The sequence below is a fragment of the Schistocerca gregaria genome, chromosome X (assembly GCF_023897955.1).
Source record: "Schistocerca gregaria isolate iqSchGreg1 chromosome X, iqSchGreg1.2, whole genome shotgun sequence".
NCBI lineage: Eukaryota > Metazoa > Arthropoda > Insecta > Orthoptera > Acrididae > Schistocerca > Schistocerca gregaria.
The window spans coordinates 221741005-221754800 of record NC_064931.1 but is presented as its reverse complement, the minus strand read 5'-3'; the positions used below and the strand labels follow the sequence as shown (position 1 = coordinate 221754800).

The 13796-nt window shown below is 44.4% G+C and overlaps 1 protein-coding gene across 10 annotated transcripts in view; it reads left to right on the top strand.

Annotated features, from left to right (window-relative positions):
- The window catches only part of LOC126299303 (uncharacterized), a 230989-nt gene that overhangs the window by 161473 nt on the left and 55720 nt on the right, over positions 1-13796 (top strand). For 5 of the 10 annotated variants that reach the window (XR_007552775.1, XR_007552776.1, XR_007552780.1 and 2 more), the window contains 2 exons: positions 1799-1905; positions 11372-11577. The exons of 2 other annotated variants lie outside the window; for them this stretch is intronic. Coding sequence is in view for 4 of the 8 variants with exons in the window: in XM_049991102.1 (XP_049847059.1) it covers positions 11398-11577 (180 nt within the window). In the remaining 4 variants the exon portion in view is untranslated. The remainder of the gene's footprint in view (positions 1-1798; positions 1906-11371; positions 11578-13796) is intronic. 3 more of the 10 variants (XM_049991103.1, XM_049991101.1, XR_007552777.1) reach the window with 2 other exon arrangements.

The following is a 13796-nucleotide window of genomic DNA, read 5'->3' as shown; positions in this document are numbered from 1 at the left end:
AACACACGCGAGACAGATCCCTTTCGCAGCCGGTTTGGCCCTTTCGCAGCCGGTTTGGCCCTTTCGCAGCCGGTTTGGCCCTTTCGCAGCCGTTGGCCTTTCGCAGCCGGTTTGGCCCTTTCGCAGCCGGTTTGGCCCTTTCGCAGCCGGTTTGGCCCTTTCGCAGCCGGTTTGGCCCTTTCGCAGCCGGTTTGGCCCTTTCGCAGCCGGTTTGGCCCTTTCGCAGCCGGTTTGGCCCTTTCGCAGCCGGTTTGGCCCTTTCGCAGCCGGTTTGGCCCTTTCGCAGCCGGTTTGGCCCTTTCGCAGCCGGTTTGGCCCTTTCGCAGCCGGTTTGGCCCTTTCGCAGCCGGTTTGGCCCTTTCGCAGCCGGTTTGGCCCTTTCGCAGCCGGTTTGGCCCTTTCGCAGCCGGTTTGGCCCTTTCGCAGCCGGTTTGGCCCTTTCGCAGCCGGTTTGGCCCTTTCGCAGCCGGTTTGGCCCTTTCGCAGCCGGTTTGGCCCTTTCGCAGCCGGTTTGGCCCTTTCGCAGCCGGTTTGGCCCTTTCGCAGCCGGTTTGGCCCTTTCGCAGCCGGTTTGGCCCTTTCGCAGCCGGTTTGGCCCTTTCGCAGCCGGTTTGGCCCTTTCGCAGCCGGTTTGGCCCTTTCGCAGCCGGTTTGGCCCTTTCGCAGCCGGTTTGGCCCTTTCGCAGCCGGTTTGGCCCTTTCGCAGCCGGTTTGGCCCTTTCGCAGCCGGTTTGGCCCTTTCGCAGCCGGTTTGGCCCTTTCGCAGCCGGTTTGGCCCTTTCGCAGCCGGTTTGGCCCTTTCGCAGCCGGTTTGGCCCTTTCGCAGCCGGTTTGGCCCTTTCGCAGCCGGTTTGGCCCTTTCGCAGCCGGTTTGGCCCTTTCGCAGCCGGTTTGGCCCTTTCGCAGCCGGTTTGGCCCTTTCGCAGCCGGTTTGGCCCTTTCGCAGCCGGTTTGGCCCTTTCGCAGCCGGTTTGGCCCTTTCGCAGCCGGTTTGGCCCTTTCGCAGCCGGTTTGGCCCTTTCGCAGCCGGTTTGGCCCTTTCGCAGCCGGTTTGGCCCTTTCGCAGCCGGTTTGGCCCTTTCGCAGCCGGTTTGGCCCTTTCGCAGCCGGTTTGGCCCTTTCGCAGCCGGTTTGGCCCTTTCGCAGCCGGTTTGGCCCTTTCGCAGCCGGTTTGGCCCTTTCGCAGCCGGTTTGGCCCTTTCCATATTTGTTACATTAAGATGTATTAAAAGTTGTCAGCATAATGGAGTGTGTGTGTGTGTCATATAAATCACGAAAAATAAAATGAGAAGCTAGGGATGCTGTTGGTGCTTCATGATGTCCATATTTTCTTCTAATTTTGTTGAAGCCTTCCTCAGTTAGCAAATGATAGTTTCTAATTTGAATTCTTTGGCATGAAACTATAAAAATTGTATAGCTCAGAAACACTTCCCTTTGGAATCCATTTCTTCTCCACAGTAATTATTCTGCTAAAATTAAAGCTATACCATTACGAATTCAAACATACAGCTTCAGCATATCCGACGAATCACGCAGATATGTTTGTCGTTTCTCATGTACATATGTCATAATTTTCCTCCATGTCTAACTACGTGAGAAAAGGGAAAAGACAGTAATAGGAAACACTCAAATGTGCCCAAGTGCTGAATGTTGAGCAGTCAACTGATGTGTTAAATAGTGTGCATACTAGTATGAGTAATCGTTCCCCAAAATTTTCCGATTATTCTTGTCTCACAGTTCGTATGTAAATCGGAATGAACGCCAGGAGGCACTATAATTATTTGACTTCTTGTTTCAGGAGTTATCTGCCAGGAAGGAGACTTGACATATATGAATTGAGAGTGGTTCGGCATGGGCACTTCCAAGCTGTACAGGAAGAAATCAGGGTGACTGTCTGGCGCAATGGTGAGAGAGCTATTTTTCTTTCTGCGAATACTTCTACATTCGAAGAAAGATACTTCCCTAACCTTAAGAACAGAGAATATTCTCCAATCATATCTATAAGCGACTAAGTGTTACGAATTACCCCTCCCTTCAAATAACGGACATAGAAAAGAGACGGTTCACAATACTTATGTCCAGCGTCTGGTCACATTATAACCACATGTCAAAAGCATGAATATCCACCTTGTGCAGCACTGATGGCTGCTAAACTTAGTGAGGTTCTGATAGGTACCGACAAAGGTGGAGCCATGTCTATTCTAGTGCCATGGCCAGCTGTGCTGGGTTTCTCTGTCCAGTTTCCAACCCGATCAAGATGGTCCCACAGATTCTCGACTGGGTTTAAATCCAGCGAGTTTGGTGTCCATTGGATTATGGTAAACTGATCCTAGTGCTCTTTAAACAACACAGGTACACTGTGAGTTGTGATGCATTTCACTGTCCTACTGGTCGACACCATCTTGCCGAGGAAGAGCACTTCATGTAGGGGCCCACATGGTAGGTCATATTTGCGTTGATCCAGTGTGCCTTCCGGAATTAAGAGATCACAGAGCAAATGCCGGCCGGGGTGGGCCCTTCCTATGATAGATCCGGGGTGTTTGCTTCCAGATGTTTCATGCAGTAAATGATAACGGCCATCTGTCCGATAGAGCATGAAACGCGATTAACCAGGAAAGGCCACCTGCCGCTGCTCAGTGGATGTCCAGATGTGCTATTGGCGCGCTAATTCTGGCCTTAGTGAACGATGAAATGGAGTCGGCATTAGTGCACTGCCTAGACGCCTACTGCAGAAGCCCACATGCAACATAATTCGCTGAAAGGTCGTTGAAGAAACTGTTGCTATGCCCTTAGTTCATCTGGGAGGTCAGATACTTAATTTGCACGTCTATTGAAACATACTTCCGCAGGCGTCGTTCATACCTGTAATTTGTGACCTGAGGTGCACCACATTAGCTTCGACGCTTGTTTTGGATAGCGCCATTTTGCCATTCGCTGTATACTTTAACCACGTCGACACCCGAACAGCTTCCGGACTTCAGTAGTTTCGAAAATGCTTCCATCCTTGGCCCGAAAGCTATTGATCATGCCCATTTGGACGTCACATAAATCGCTCCGTTTCAACGTTACCACGACTACACTAGTCTCCCCGTCCCCCCGACACACTTTGTATACCCTCCACTGCTAGTGGTGCCACCTGCCATCTGTGGGAGGTTATTGCACGTTAACAGACTGTGGGCGGTGGTGAAATTTGAAGCGTCCCCTTAGGAAAATTACAAGAGACTGTGCTTAAACTGACACAATATTTTTAGCGCAACGCAATCTGACTTCCAAAACCCTACGAAAGAATGGCCCTGACTAACATTAACCTATACGTTTCACAAATCACTTACCTCACCAAAATCTTCGTTACTCGAACTACTGCAATACAGCGAGCGCCACTACTGCCAGCTAAATAAGATGCCAACTACGGAAGGCACTAACTACTGATAGGTATAGTTAGCAAATAAAAGATTTTAATAGAGAACAATGTATTGACCTTAATAGTCAAATATATGTATCAATTCATGACATTCTTACAAATTTCAAAACTCCGCCATCTTTCTCCCCACGTCCACCACTTCTGGCGGCTCACCTCCAACTGCGCAATTCTACGCACTGTTAACATCCAGCTGCCCAACACTACAGCCAGTGATCTTCATACAGAGCGCTACGTGTCGTTACCAATAAAAAACCTAAACAGCCTACTTACAAATTGACTGGCCAACGTACTTAACCACTCACTTGTTCAGCTCCACCAGAGAATTTTGAGAGTGGCAATAAGGAAAAAAATTGTTAAGCAAAATAGTAGGGCGTATTTTAATCAAAACTTCATTGCATTTTCTGTCTTCCATTGTTGGAAACACCCCTGCGCCTCGTTTCCCTTGAGCGCATCAAGAAGCCCGTCGTTTTCACCTCCGGCATAAGAAAGTGTGGTAAACTGATCTTTCACTGTAACTGAACTGCTGGAGCAATACATACTGCCCTTAGGGGACCTATATCATAGTTTAAGATAATTTCTGTCATGGGAGTTAAGGCTTCTATCTGGGCTTCACTTAAATTATTATCTTTAGAATAAAAACTGCTAGGTTTCAAGCAGATTGATTCATCCTTGAATTTTCGACAGCTGTCTAAGCTTTAGTCATCAGCAGTAAAAGTAAGGACTGTCATGTCTGGTCGGCCAGCCAAGAAATCATTGAGTTAGCTTTTACCAGAGTTTGGTGAAGGTTTAACATTTGTTTTAATCATCTTCGCGTGTTTTATTTCACTTAAAATATTGCTCTTTATTCTTGTTCCGTCACTTACACTGTACAGCAGATATGGCCAACCGGTGCTGATGTGCTGGTGATCCCAGAGCCTTCATTGAGAATGTTCTCTCCTGTTTCCTAAAAGGCTTGTGAAAATTTTTGGTAATGCTCCCGTACGTATGGGACGCTCGTGCCATTGGATAGACTGGCGGCAGGTGCGGCGCAAACGTAAGTGGTCTGTTTCGGACACTCCTGAGCTGACAGACGTGCTGGTCCACAGTGTTTCGGGAATTTAAAACTAGGTACTACTTACCATAAGGGTACCCAGCTTTATAGGAATGATCACTGTGCGCTGCTGGATTTGCGTTGGTTACTGGTAGTCATGACTTTCCATTGGTCGCAGGTAATGATATGGTACCACAGCGTTGAAATCTCATCAGTGTGAATGAGCTGCAAGCAGTCAACGCGGGTCCAGACACGGTGAGCAGGATTTTACTCTTACTGCTGTTGCATCAAAACACCAGTGGAGCTGCTGCTCTTCACGAGTATGGACGTATTAAAGGCCTATGGAGAGGTTTTCTTTTCACATTGGAGTTGAACACTATTCAGAAGTTCGATTTAACTAATTTGGGAAATCATCCTAGGTGAGACCAGGTTGACCAACTGCGCCACAAATTGTTGGACTTACTGCTAGCTGCCTGGGAATACTGGACGCAATGTTCGATCTTCAAGCAGTGCACGAACAGTGCCAAAAGGACTGGCCATTCCTAGGTCCACCGTTCGAAAAGTGCTCCGGTTCCAGGCTGTCGTGGCTGGAGGTGATCGTCACATTGAGCAACGTTTGTAATGTGGAACGTAAACATAATACGTAATCGAGAAATGCTCCCTCATGTAAAATTAAAATGTTTCATTCAATGATTTACTCCTTATTTCTCGTAGGCATATCCTTACTACTGTTTTCAAAGTTTCATCGTCCTACATTGCTCATTTTTCATAGGCCTCGCAAGTAGTGAAATGTTAATTATCTCAAACACGCGTTTCGCTATTCACAATACAGGGTGGTGATAATGCACTTGGTGTACCACGGACTGCAAATAGTGACAGTACGACCGGGATGTAGTGTCGAGCGAAGAGTTGAGTCTTTGTTTAGGTTCTATGCCAGACGATTTGTGGTGGACGAGGAAAGTTCGCCCAGTCGTCGTTGCCTTTGCTGTTGGAGCATATGGTGGCTCCTGCTCCTACTTGGGAGCGCCATTCGATAAGCGTCTAAAGCCGACTAACAATTTGTGGTCTGTGACATGTCACTTGTCAAGAGGGCATATAACATCGATCCTACCTGTGGGACTCGAGCCTTCGTGTAGACAGTACCGATCCAGTGCGTATCTGGAAGGACCATTCCTGAAGTTCTAAGGCTCCCACAGAGTGGGAATCATTCCTAAAGCTCTGTGGGAGCGGAGTACTAGTACACCGCAAACAGAATAGACAATGACATCTCTTAATTGTAATCAGTGGTCAGTGTTCATTTCTTTCTTGTTTATTATAGGTTGTGAATTGTGAAGAAAAATGTTCGAAAAAGGATTTAGAAATCTATAACCAATTTAAGGTGAATATTGAACAATTTTTAAAATCTTAAACATTGGTTGGAATTACTGTTTTATCAGCTCTTCTCGTTATAGGTATTTATATTGTCGCTTCCCAGTCTTCAATTTCGTGTCGTAGTATTGTTTTCTATACATGCTACATTTTTCGTAAATAATAAAGTTCCAGACTGCAAAGTGGTTGTGACTACACAGGATTTAGTTTTAAAAAAATTCTTATAAAATTTCGTTGGCGTGGTCGTTTAACGCAGCATGTGTATAAATATTCCTTTCATAAGTCCAAAAGCCTTTTTCGCCTCCTATGTTAAAAGCATCTTCATAGTCCTCTTTTTGAAATTTACTTGTATGCCCTTTAATGGACATGTTAAACACATCTGAAGAGTAAATACTATTTCTCAGCAAGAAAAGCATTGAATTTGTATAATGTGTAGTTTATACTGCTCTTGATACGAAATAACCATGTTGAGCAGTGTACAGTAATGCACATAACATTACGGTTGTTACATAGTGTAAGATGATAATTCTTAATGGTTCAAGTAGAATGTATGCAGCAACAAGTCTTGTTTTTGAGAACCTTTCTGACTACCTATGTAGTGACTCACAGATCTGTAACGTAAAAGATACTATTCGTTGTTAATACGTGCACTGGGCGATGATGGTATAAGAGGATCTGCGGTTCTGATTGAATCTAAGTGAATCGTGTGTGGAAATACTTGTATGCTGAGCCCAGTGCTTTGCCACTCATGAGTATCTTTCTGAAAATCTGGACACTTATTAAATATTTTGTCACAGGAGTAGGAAATATGTAACTGGGGCAGGTATTGTCATTCACGTTCTAGAGCGTTTTCGAGATCTAATTGGGAAATGTTAAATTTGGAAGTTAAAAACAACGCAGTGGAAAATAAAAGCATCCTTCGCTGTTTGAAGTAAATCATACATATTTCATGCCTTATTCTTGATGAGGTAGAACGTGTTTAGTCATTCAAAAAACTTCCAAGTCTTCCAAATTCAAATTTTCTCTAGATTCCACGTTAGCGTAAGTTTTTCTAAAACTGCGTTGGGTGATCAGATAATTTATGGTGGGTGGAGTTTCCACGGAAGGTAACTTCGAAGTCAGTTCAGAGGGCTTTATACTTTCAGTGTATGTGGGAATTGGGTTAGGATTCTTTCTCTTCCTCATGTTCGTCGTCAGAGCTGAATATGTGCGCTTCACTACTGCTGCAGCACCCTGCATCGTTGTTCTGCCATCTGTATTTGACTGGGCTACTAGATTCTGTAGCACAGCTACATTTTGTAGCACAACGTGGCGTTTCCATAGCCTACCAAGCGATGGGAGATTACTTCCTGCCGTAATACAACCGACTGCAGCAAGTATAAGTGCTCCTAGCATAGCAAAAAGCGTAATTCTTTTGACGCCATGCATTCAATTGGCGTAGCTTTGCGCCAGTCACTGGACGACGGTGTGAACAATCTGATCGAGCTTAATCGATTAGCATAAACAATTAGCAAAGTCGTTATCTAAGAGTGGCCAGCTAGCATTAATCGCTCTAGGTTTTGAATAGGATGCGCAGAAGCGGACGCCTGGAGCGTGTCATCAGCTGACATTAGTGATAGACGTGGAGCCTCCGCACTCCGACCAGACCAACAGTCGACTTCACACTACGTAGCCTGGCCTTACGCCACTAAGTGAAGACCTACATCAGATACTTCGCTGCCTGCCGCTAGCCGCCCCTTCCTCCGCACATGTCACTGTCTACTACCCACCATCGGTACACGAGCCACTTGAGTAGTATAGAATTCTAGAAATATCCTGTTTAGTAATGTTGGTGGCACATCTCTCGCTGCAGTACTGGAGAACGCATTTGTCAACTACTGCACGAACGATGCTACAGTCAGAACCGGTCAGCTCTGTAATGTGCCAGAAATGGATAAAATTTGCGTCTAAGTCCCTGGGGAAATTTGTCTGAACTTAGGATTTCCCTGCTGTTCACTTCTGGTTTCTCAACTTTATTAACGCTCTCACGCATCATCTTGATCTCCGGTAACTGATACCATTTCTGCGACTTCACCATGAATGATACTGCACTTTACCATTTTCGATCCGCGGGATAGAACGCTCTGAGAGTAATGTGGCTGATAAAACTTAGATTTCGGCGGGGAATGAATTACTGACCCGAAGGAGGGGTTCCTCTAACCAAATAAACCTTCATGTACACGCCACATATAGTTAGCTAAAAGAGTAGCTACTTCCTTTGTGCAATACTCACTTGACCCATTGAGGGAAGCCGTATACTAGCGGACGATTGGGCGCGAAATTCGCATCAGATGGTCACAAATTCGTCTGAGCCTCTGGTTTAGTGCTCCTGTCACACTCCACTTCAGACCACAGCGATCGACTTTGGATACAATGCTGCAAGCAGTTCACTCTGCTTGCACCCTGCGTGCAATGTTAGCTACCTTCATCAGTCCAACCATACGCCAAAGGGAAATGAGGGTGGCCTCAGAACCCAGGCAATAAGCACCACTCGTGGCAACACGAGCTCCAGTTTGCAGCTATGTGCAACTGATATACAGTAAGAGTTAAGAGCCTCCTCTACGTTTCGAACTGACATGTCAGCAAGTGTACAAAGTTTACACTGGTCTCCATATCCGACCTGTCTATTCCCATGTTTGGAAGTACTAACCGCCTAACGGTGTGTAAGTAGGCTGTTTAGGTTTTTTTTTTATTGGTAACGCCGCCGCCACGTAGCGCTCTGTATGAAAATCACTGGCTGTGCCGTGTGCAGTCTGTGGCTGGTTTGCATTGTCTGCCATTGTAGTGTTGGGAAGCGGCAGCTGGATGCTAACAGCGTGTAGCGTTGCGCAGTTGGAGGTGAGCCGCCACCAGCAGTGGTGGACGTGGGGAGATGGCGGAGTTTCGTAATTTGTAAGACTGGATGTCATGAACTGCTATATATGACTATTAAGGTTAATACATTGTTCTGTATTAAGATCTTTCATTTGCTAACTATGCCTCAGTAGTTTGAATCTTTTATTTAGTTGGCAGTAGTGGCGTTCGCTGTATTGCAGTAGTTAGAGTAACCAAGATTTTTGTGAGGTAAGCGATTTGTGAAACGTATAGGTTAATGTTAGTCAGGAAAGTCAGATGGCGTTGCGCTAAAAATGTCAGTTTAAGCACAGTAATGTATAATTTTTCAAGGGGGACGTTTCAGGTGGTAGTACCGATTCCCAGTATAAGAGTAGCCCCTATCCTGTCCGGACTTGACAGGAACCCCTGCCACTGACCAAACAGACTAAGCATCTTTGACGGGCTCAGATGTGTTAACAGTACTAGATACCATCTCGAAACTGATACTGAGGTTAAAAGGGACAGTCGTACACCCAGTTCACACCTTTGCGCTCAGCCCAGAAATAATAGAACCTACAACTGGTCGCTACTCATCCTCGAATGAGGGTAAGCAGGTCACACACCGTACACTGGAAGAGATAAGAGTTTAGAGGGCATTTAAACGGCACCAATGGTGTCGCAGCTTTCGCAAATAGTGCACCAGTGTCGCTTGTTTCGCCATCACTGCGCTCACATCACTGCGCTCACATCACTGCGCTCACATCACTGCGCTCACATCACTGCGCTCACATCACTGCGCTCACATCACTGCGCTCACATCACTGCGCTCACATCACTGCGCTCACATCACTGCGCTCACATCACTGCGCTCACATCACTGCGCTCACATCACTGCGCTCACATCACTGCGCTCACATCACTGCGCTCACATCACTGCGCTCACATCACTGCGCTCACATCACTGCGCTCACATCACTGCGCTCACATCACTGCGCTCACATCACTGCGCTCACATCACTGCAGCTTAGAACAGCAGCCTAAAGGCAGTCAACGTGGACGACGCAGCTTCTTATTTCCAGACAGTGGACAATTTTTTTAGTCTGCACACAAATTTCAGTCCCTATTCATTAACTGTGCAAAAATCTTTGAACATCAGTGACAGGTGTACAAACCATAGCAGCCTGGGTGCAATTGAACAGATTGCAACAAGGCAGTCATCTTACTACGACGTTACTGAAGCAGCGATGCACACAAATGTGTACGAAAAAAATATAAACTAGCTGTACAGTGTTTCCAGGTCACACCGAATATCACAATTTTCAAACTATTAAAACAATATTATTAATGGTCCGGAAAATAAACTACTGTTGGAAAAGCTGGCCACGCTTACCTTAACGCCAAAACAGATCAAAACCGAAAGCACTTGACATATTAGTCAACACATGGTATTTAGTTCCTGACACAAGCACAACACTGATAGTACGTAGCAACATACACTGCTGCTGACACTGGCAATTGCTCTTACCTCAGTAGCGAGTCATGATAACCTGAATATTACGAAGGGCAGTCGTAGTTCCTAATAGCATGTCATTACGACAAATTACATTGCGTACTTTGCGACATGTTTCTCTGCTGGCCACAAGCTAACAGTTTGTGGTATCGTGTTATATTCCTCCACCAGCGGGTTTGTCAATTGTTGGATAGTCGTTGGTGCATGTGGACATTCTGCAATACGTCTTCCCAACGCTTCATGTGCTGCATGGAGTTTCTCGGGGAACAGGGACGCCAGTCCATTCGCAGACTATCCTTGTGTTCAAAGAGCTGCTCTAAGTTGGCTGTTCAACGCTGTCGCGTAATTATCGATAAAAATGTCAATACCGAAAGAAACCCTGAAAAGTTGTACATGAGGAAGAAGTGTCCCAATAATGTTAATCAGTGAGTGTTCCGTATTCAGATTTACAGGTCAATACAGCAATGCAACATAATGCTTCCCCACACCATAACACCTGATAAATCCAAACGATCATGTTCGACACCGTTCTTTGTGTGTCCAGACCTCTCGCCATTAGAGGATAGGTAATGCACACTGAAACATTGGAACACGACTGTACACTCAGGTCATAGTTATTGTGACACTAAGCTCGTTCGCCATGAGTCTTTTGGGGAGTGGCTTCGGCCCTGACGTCATTTTTATGGATGACTATGTGCGGTCACATCGGAGGACGTGGGTAGAGTATAACATTATTACTCGGTCATCTAGCGTATAAAAATTCTTTGCCCTTAAAATTCGTCATAGTACAGAGTCACTAACTATTGCCACCAAGAATAACACCAAAACTATAACTGAAAATTTTGTGGGACAAAAGTTGCATTGGACAACGGGGGCCATAATATGACGTTGGTTTTTGTCGCTAGGAAGGGTTGCTTTAGAGATATGGTCAACTTCATTTTTTTTAAATGGGATGCTATAGTTAGCCGCTATTAGAAAATACGTATCTAGCGAGACGAATCCAATGATGCGTAACAGTAAGGTCTTCGAAGGTCACAAAGGTGGCGTGAACGTCCATTTACAGGAGCAGTTCGAAGTGATGACCACTTGTATCAATGCAGTGCTGCAGTCTTATCATGAATTGAGTGGTAGTGCTTATCACATCGGTACTTATCAAAGCACGTGATCCGACAATTCTCTCTTCTTTCAGGTGTAGTTGGAAGGACTTCATAAACAATGTCTTTCAAGAACCCCACAAGAGGCGTCAAGTCTGGCGAACGAGCCGGCCACGACACATCTCCTCCGCGCCCAATCCAACGACTTGGGAATTCTCTCTGCAACTCCTTTCTGTCCACCAGTGAAAAAATGTCGGACACTCATCGTGTTGCTGCCACATTCTGTTCCTCGTTCCTAAAGGTATTTTTTCAAATAAGACCTAATGTTTCCTGCAGTAATGTGGTTGTACTTCATACCATTACTATTTACTTCGATGAAATGGTGAAATGTCCCCTCAGAACAATTTATACACGACTGTGCTTAATCTGACACACAATATTTTTAGCGCAACGCAATCTGACTTTCAATAATCCCTACAAAAGAATGGCCCTGACTAACATTAACCTATACCTTTCACAAATCACTTACCTCACAAAAAATCTTCGTTACTCAAACTACTGCAATACAGTGAGCACCACTACTGCCAGCTAAATAAAAGATTCTAACTACGGAAGGCACTAACTACTGACAGGCATAGTCAGCAAATGAAAGATTTTGATAGAGAACAAACAGTGTATTTACCTTAATAGTCAAAATATATATGATAGTTAATGACATAAAGTCTTACAAATACCAAAACTCCACCATCTCTCTCCCCACGTCCACCACTGCTGGCGGCTCACCTCCAACTGCGCAACACTACGCGCTGTTAGCATCCAGGTGCCGCTGCCCAACACTACAATGGCAGACAACAATGCAGACTAAACACAGACTGCACACGGCACAGCCAGTGATTTTTCATACCGAGCGCTATGTGGCGTTACCAACAAGAAAACCTAAACAGCCTACTTACATAGCCCCCATGCTCCCCACAAACAATTTTTACAAATTGTTTTGGCAGTGGCCAATAATGATTTGATAAAATTTTTCATAATTACTATAACAAAGATATCAAATACACAAACTTATTGATACAATGTTGGTCAGAAGCTAAAATTTTCTCACGTCCATAAAGACAGTCTTGATCGTTCATCACAGTAAAATTGCAGTTTTTTTTTAAAGTCTGAGCAATAAAAGAAATTGCACTTGGAAGTAGTGGATTTCTAAGCAGTCTTCAAGAAGTAGTGTTGTCCTTCCAACGAAAGACAGTGCTGACTCCTGACATGCAGACAGGTAATGGGCCACAACAGAGCAAACCCACAGCAGAGTCAGTCGAAGTTTTGAAGGATATTGGTAGGTAGGTCATCACAGAGTAGACCCCTTGTAGTCCTGGTAGAGATTACGGTATTGGTGGGCCACCAGAGTTGCAGACCCACTGCAGTCTTTGTAGAAATAATGGTACCGGTGTGTCGTCAAAGGTGTAGACCCACTGTAGTCCTCGTAGAGATGGCCAGCAGCCATCTGTTTGACTGTGCAGGCGCACAATCACCATTGAAGAGTCTTGCGGATAACATAGCAAGTCCATAACCCACCACTTGTCCACTCACAAAGTTTTTGGAAGTGTCCTTAGAACCAGCAATGCTGTTAACCAGTCTCTTGCTGAGTTATTAACACATGTCAAACACTATCAGTCCCTACTTCTCACATATTGTCCATATACTATGACCAACAGAAACGTGTGCAGTGAAATGTAATTTACAAGTTACTTAATTTGATGAACTGGTGTCAATTACAATTTTATAACATAAGAATGCAATAACAAAGGTACAAAATACATCTTTAAAGAACATAACACTACTGATAACATTTGCAGTAGTACAGGCTTTACAAAAGAATCGAAATAGCAAATACATCAGTGTTACGAAAATTACGACATAAGTACATACATAAAAGATCAGAATAAATTTCGAAACATCAAATTCACACTGGAGCATTGAAACAGGACAGAATAAATAATTTCTAAACATATTTACAAAGAAAACATGTTATTAATGCAAATTATATTTGAGGATAACACTATTCCTCATCATAGTGAATGTAGCTGAATATTAGAAAATTCTACAACATAAGTCTTAACAGATGAACATATAAAGACAGGAAGAACATAAATACACAAGGGTACATAAACACACAGAGGGATAATACGAAAGGAAAGGACAGGGTTTGTTTTACTGCAGTATTTTGCAAACAAAACTTTCTTTACTTCTCGGAGATCTCCCTTCGTTCTTCATTATTTCCAAAAAGTCCTATCTATACCTGCTTTCTGTACTTTTCTCATCCTCTTTCAAAAATAGTTTTTCTCCACTATACACTACTTTTTTTGGCCAAATCATTTTCATATAGCTTCTCAATGCTTCTCTTCCAATTCATCATAGTTAGTTTCTTATATAGTTTACCCCCTCTTAAGCTAACTTAAATCTACTGAGCTCAGATATTAAACTAAGGGACGACTCAATGCAGCAGCACAAAACGATTAACAC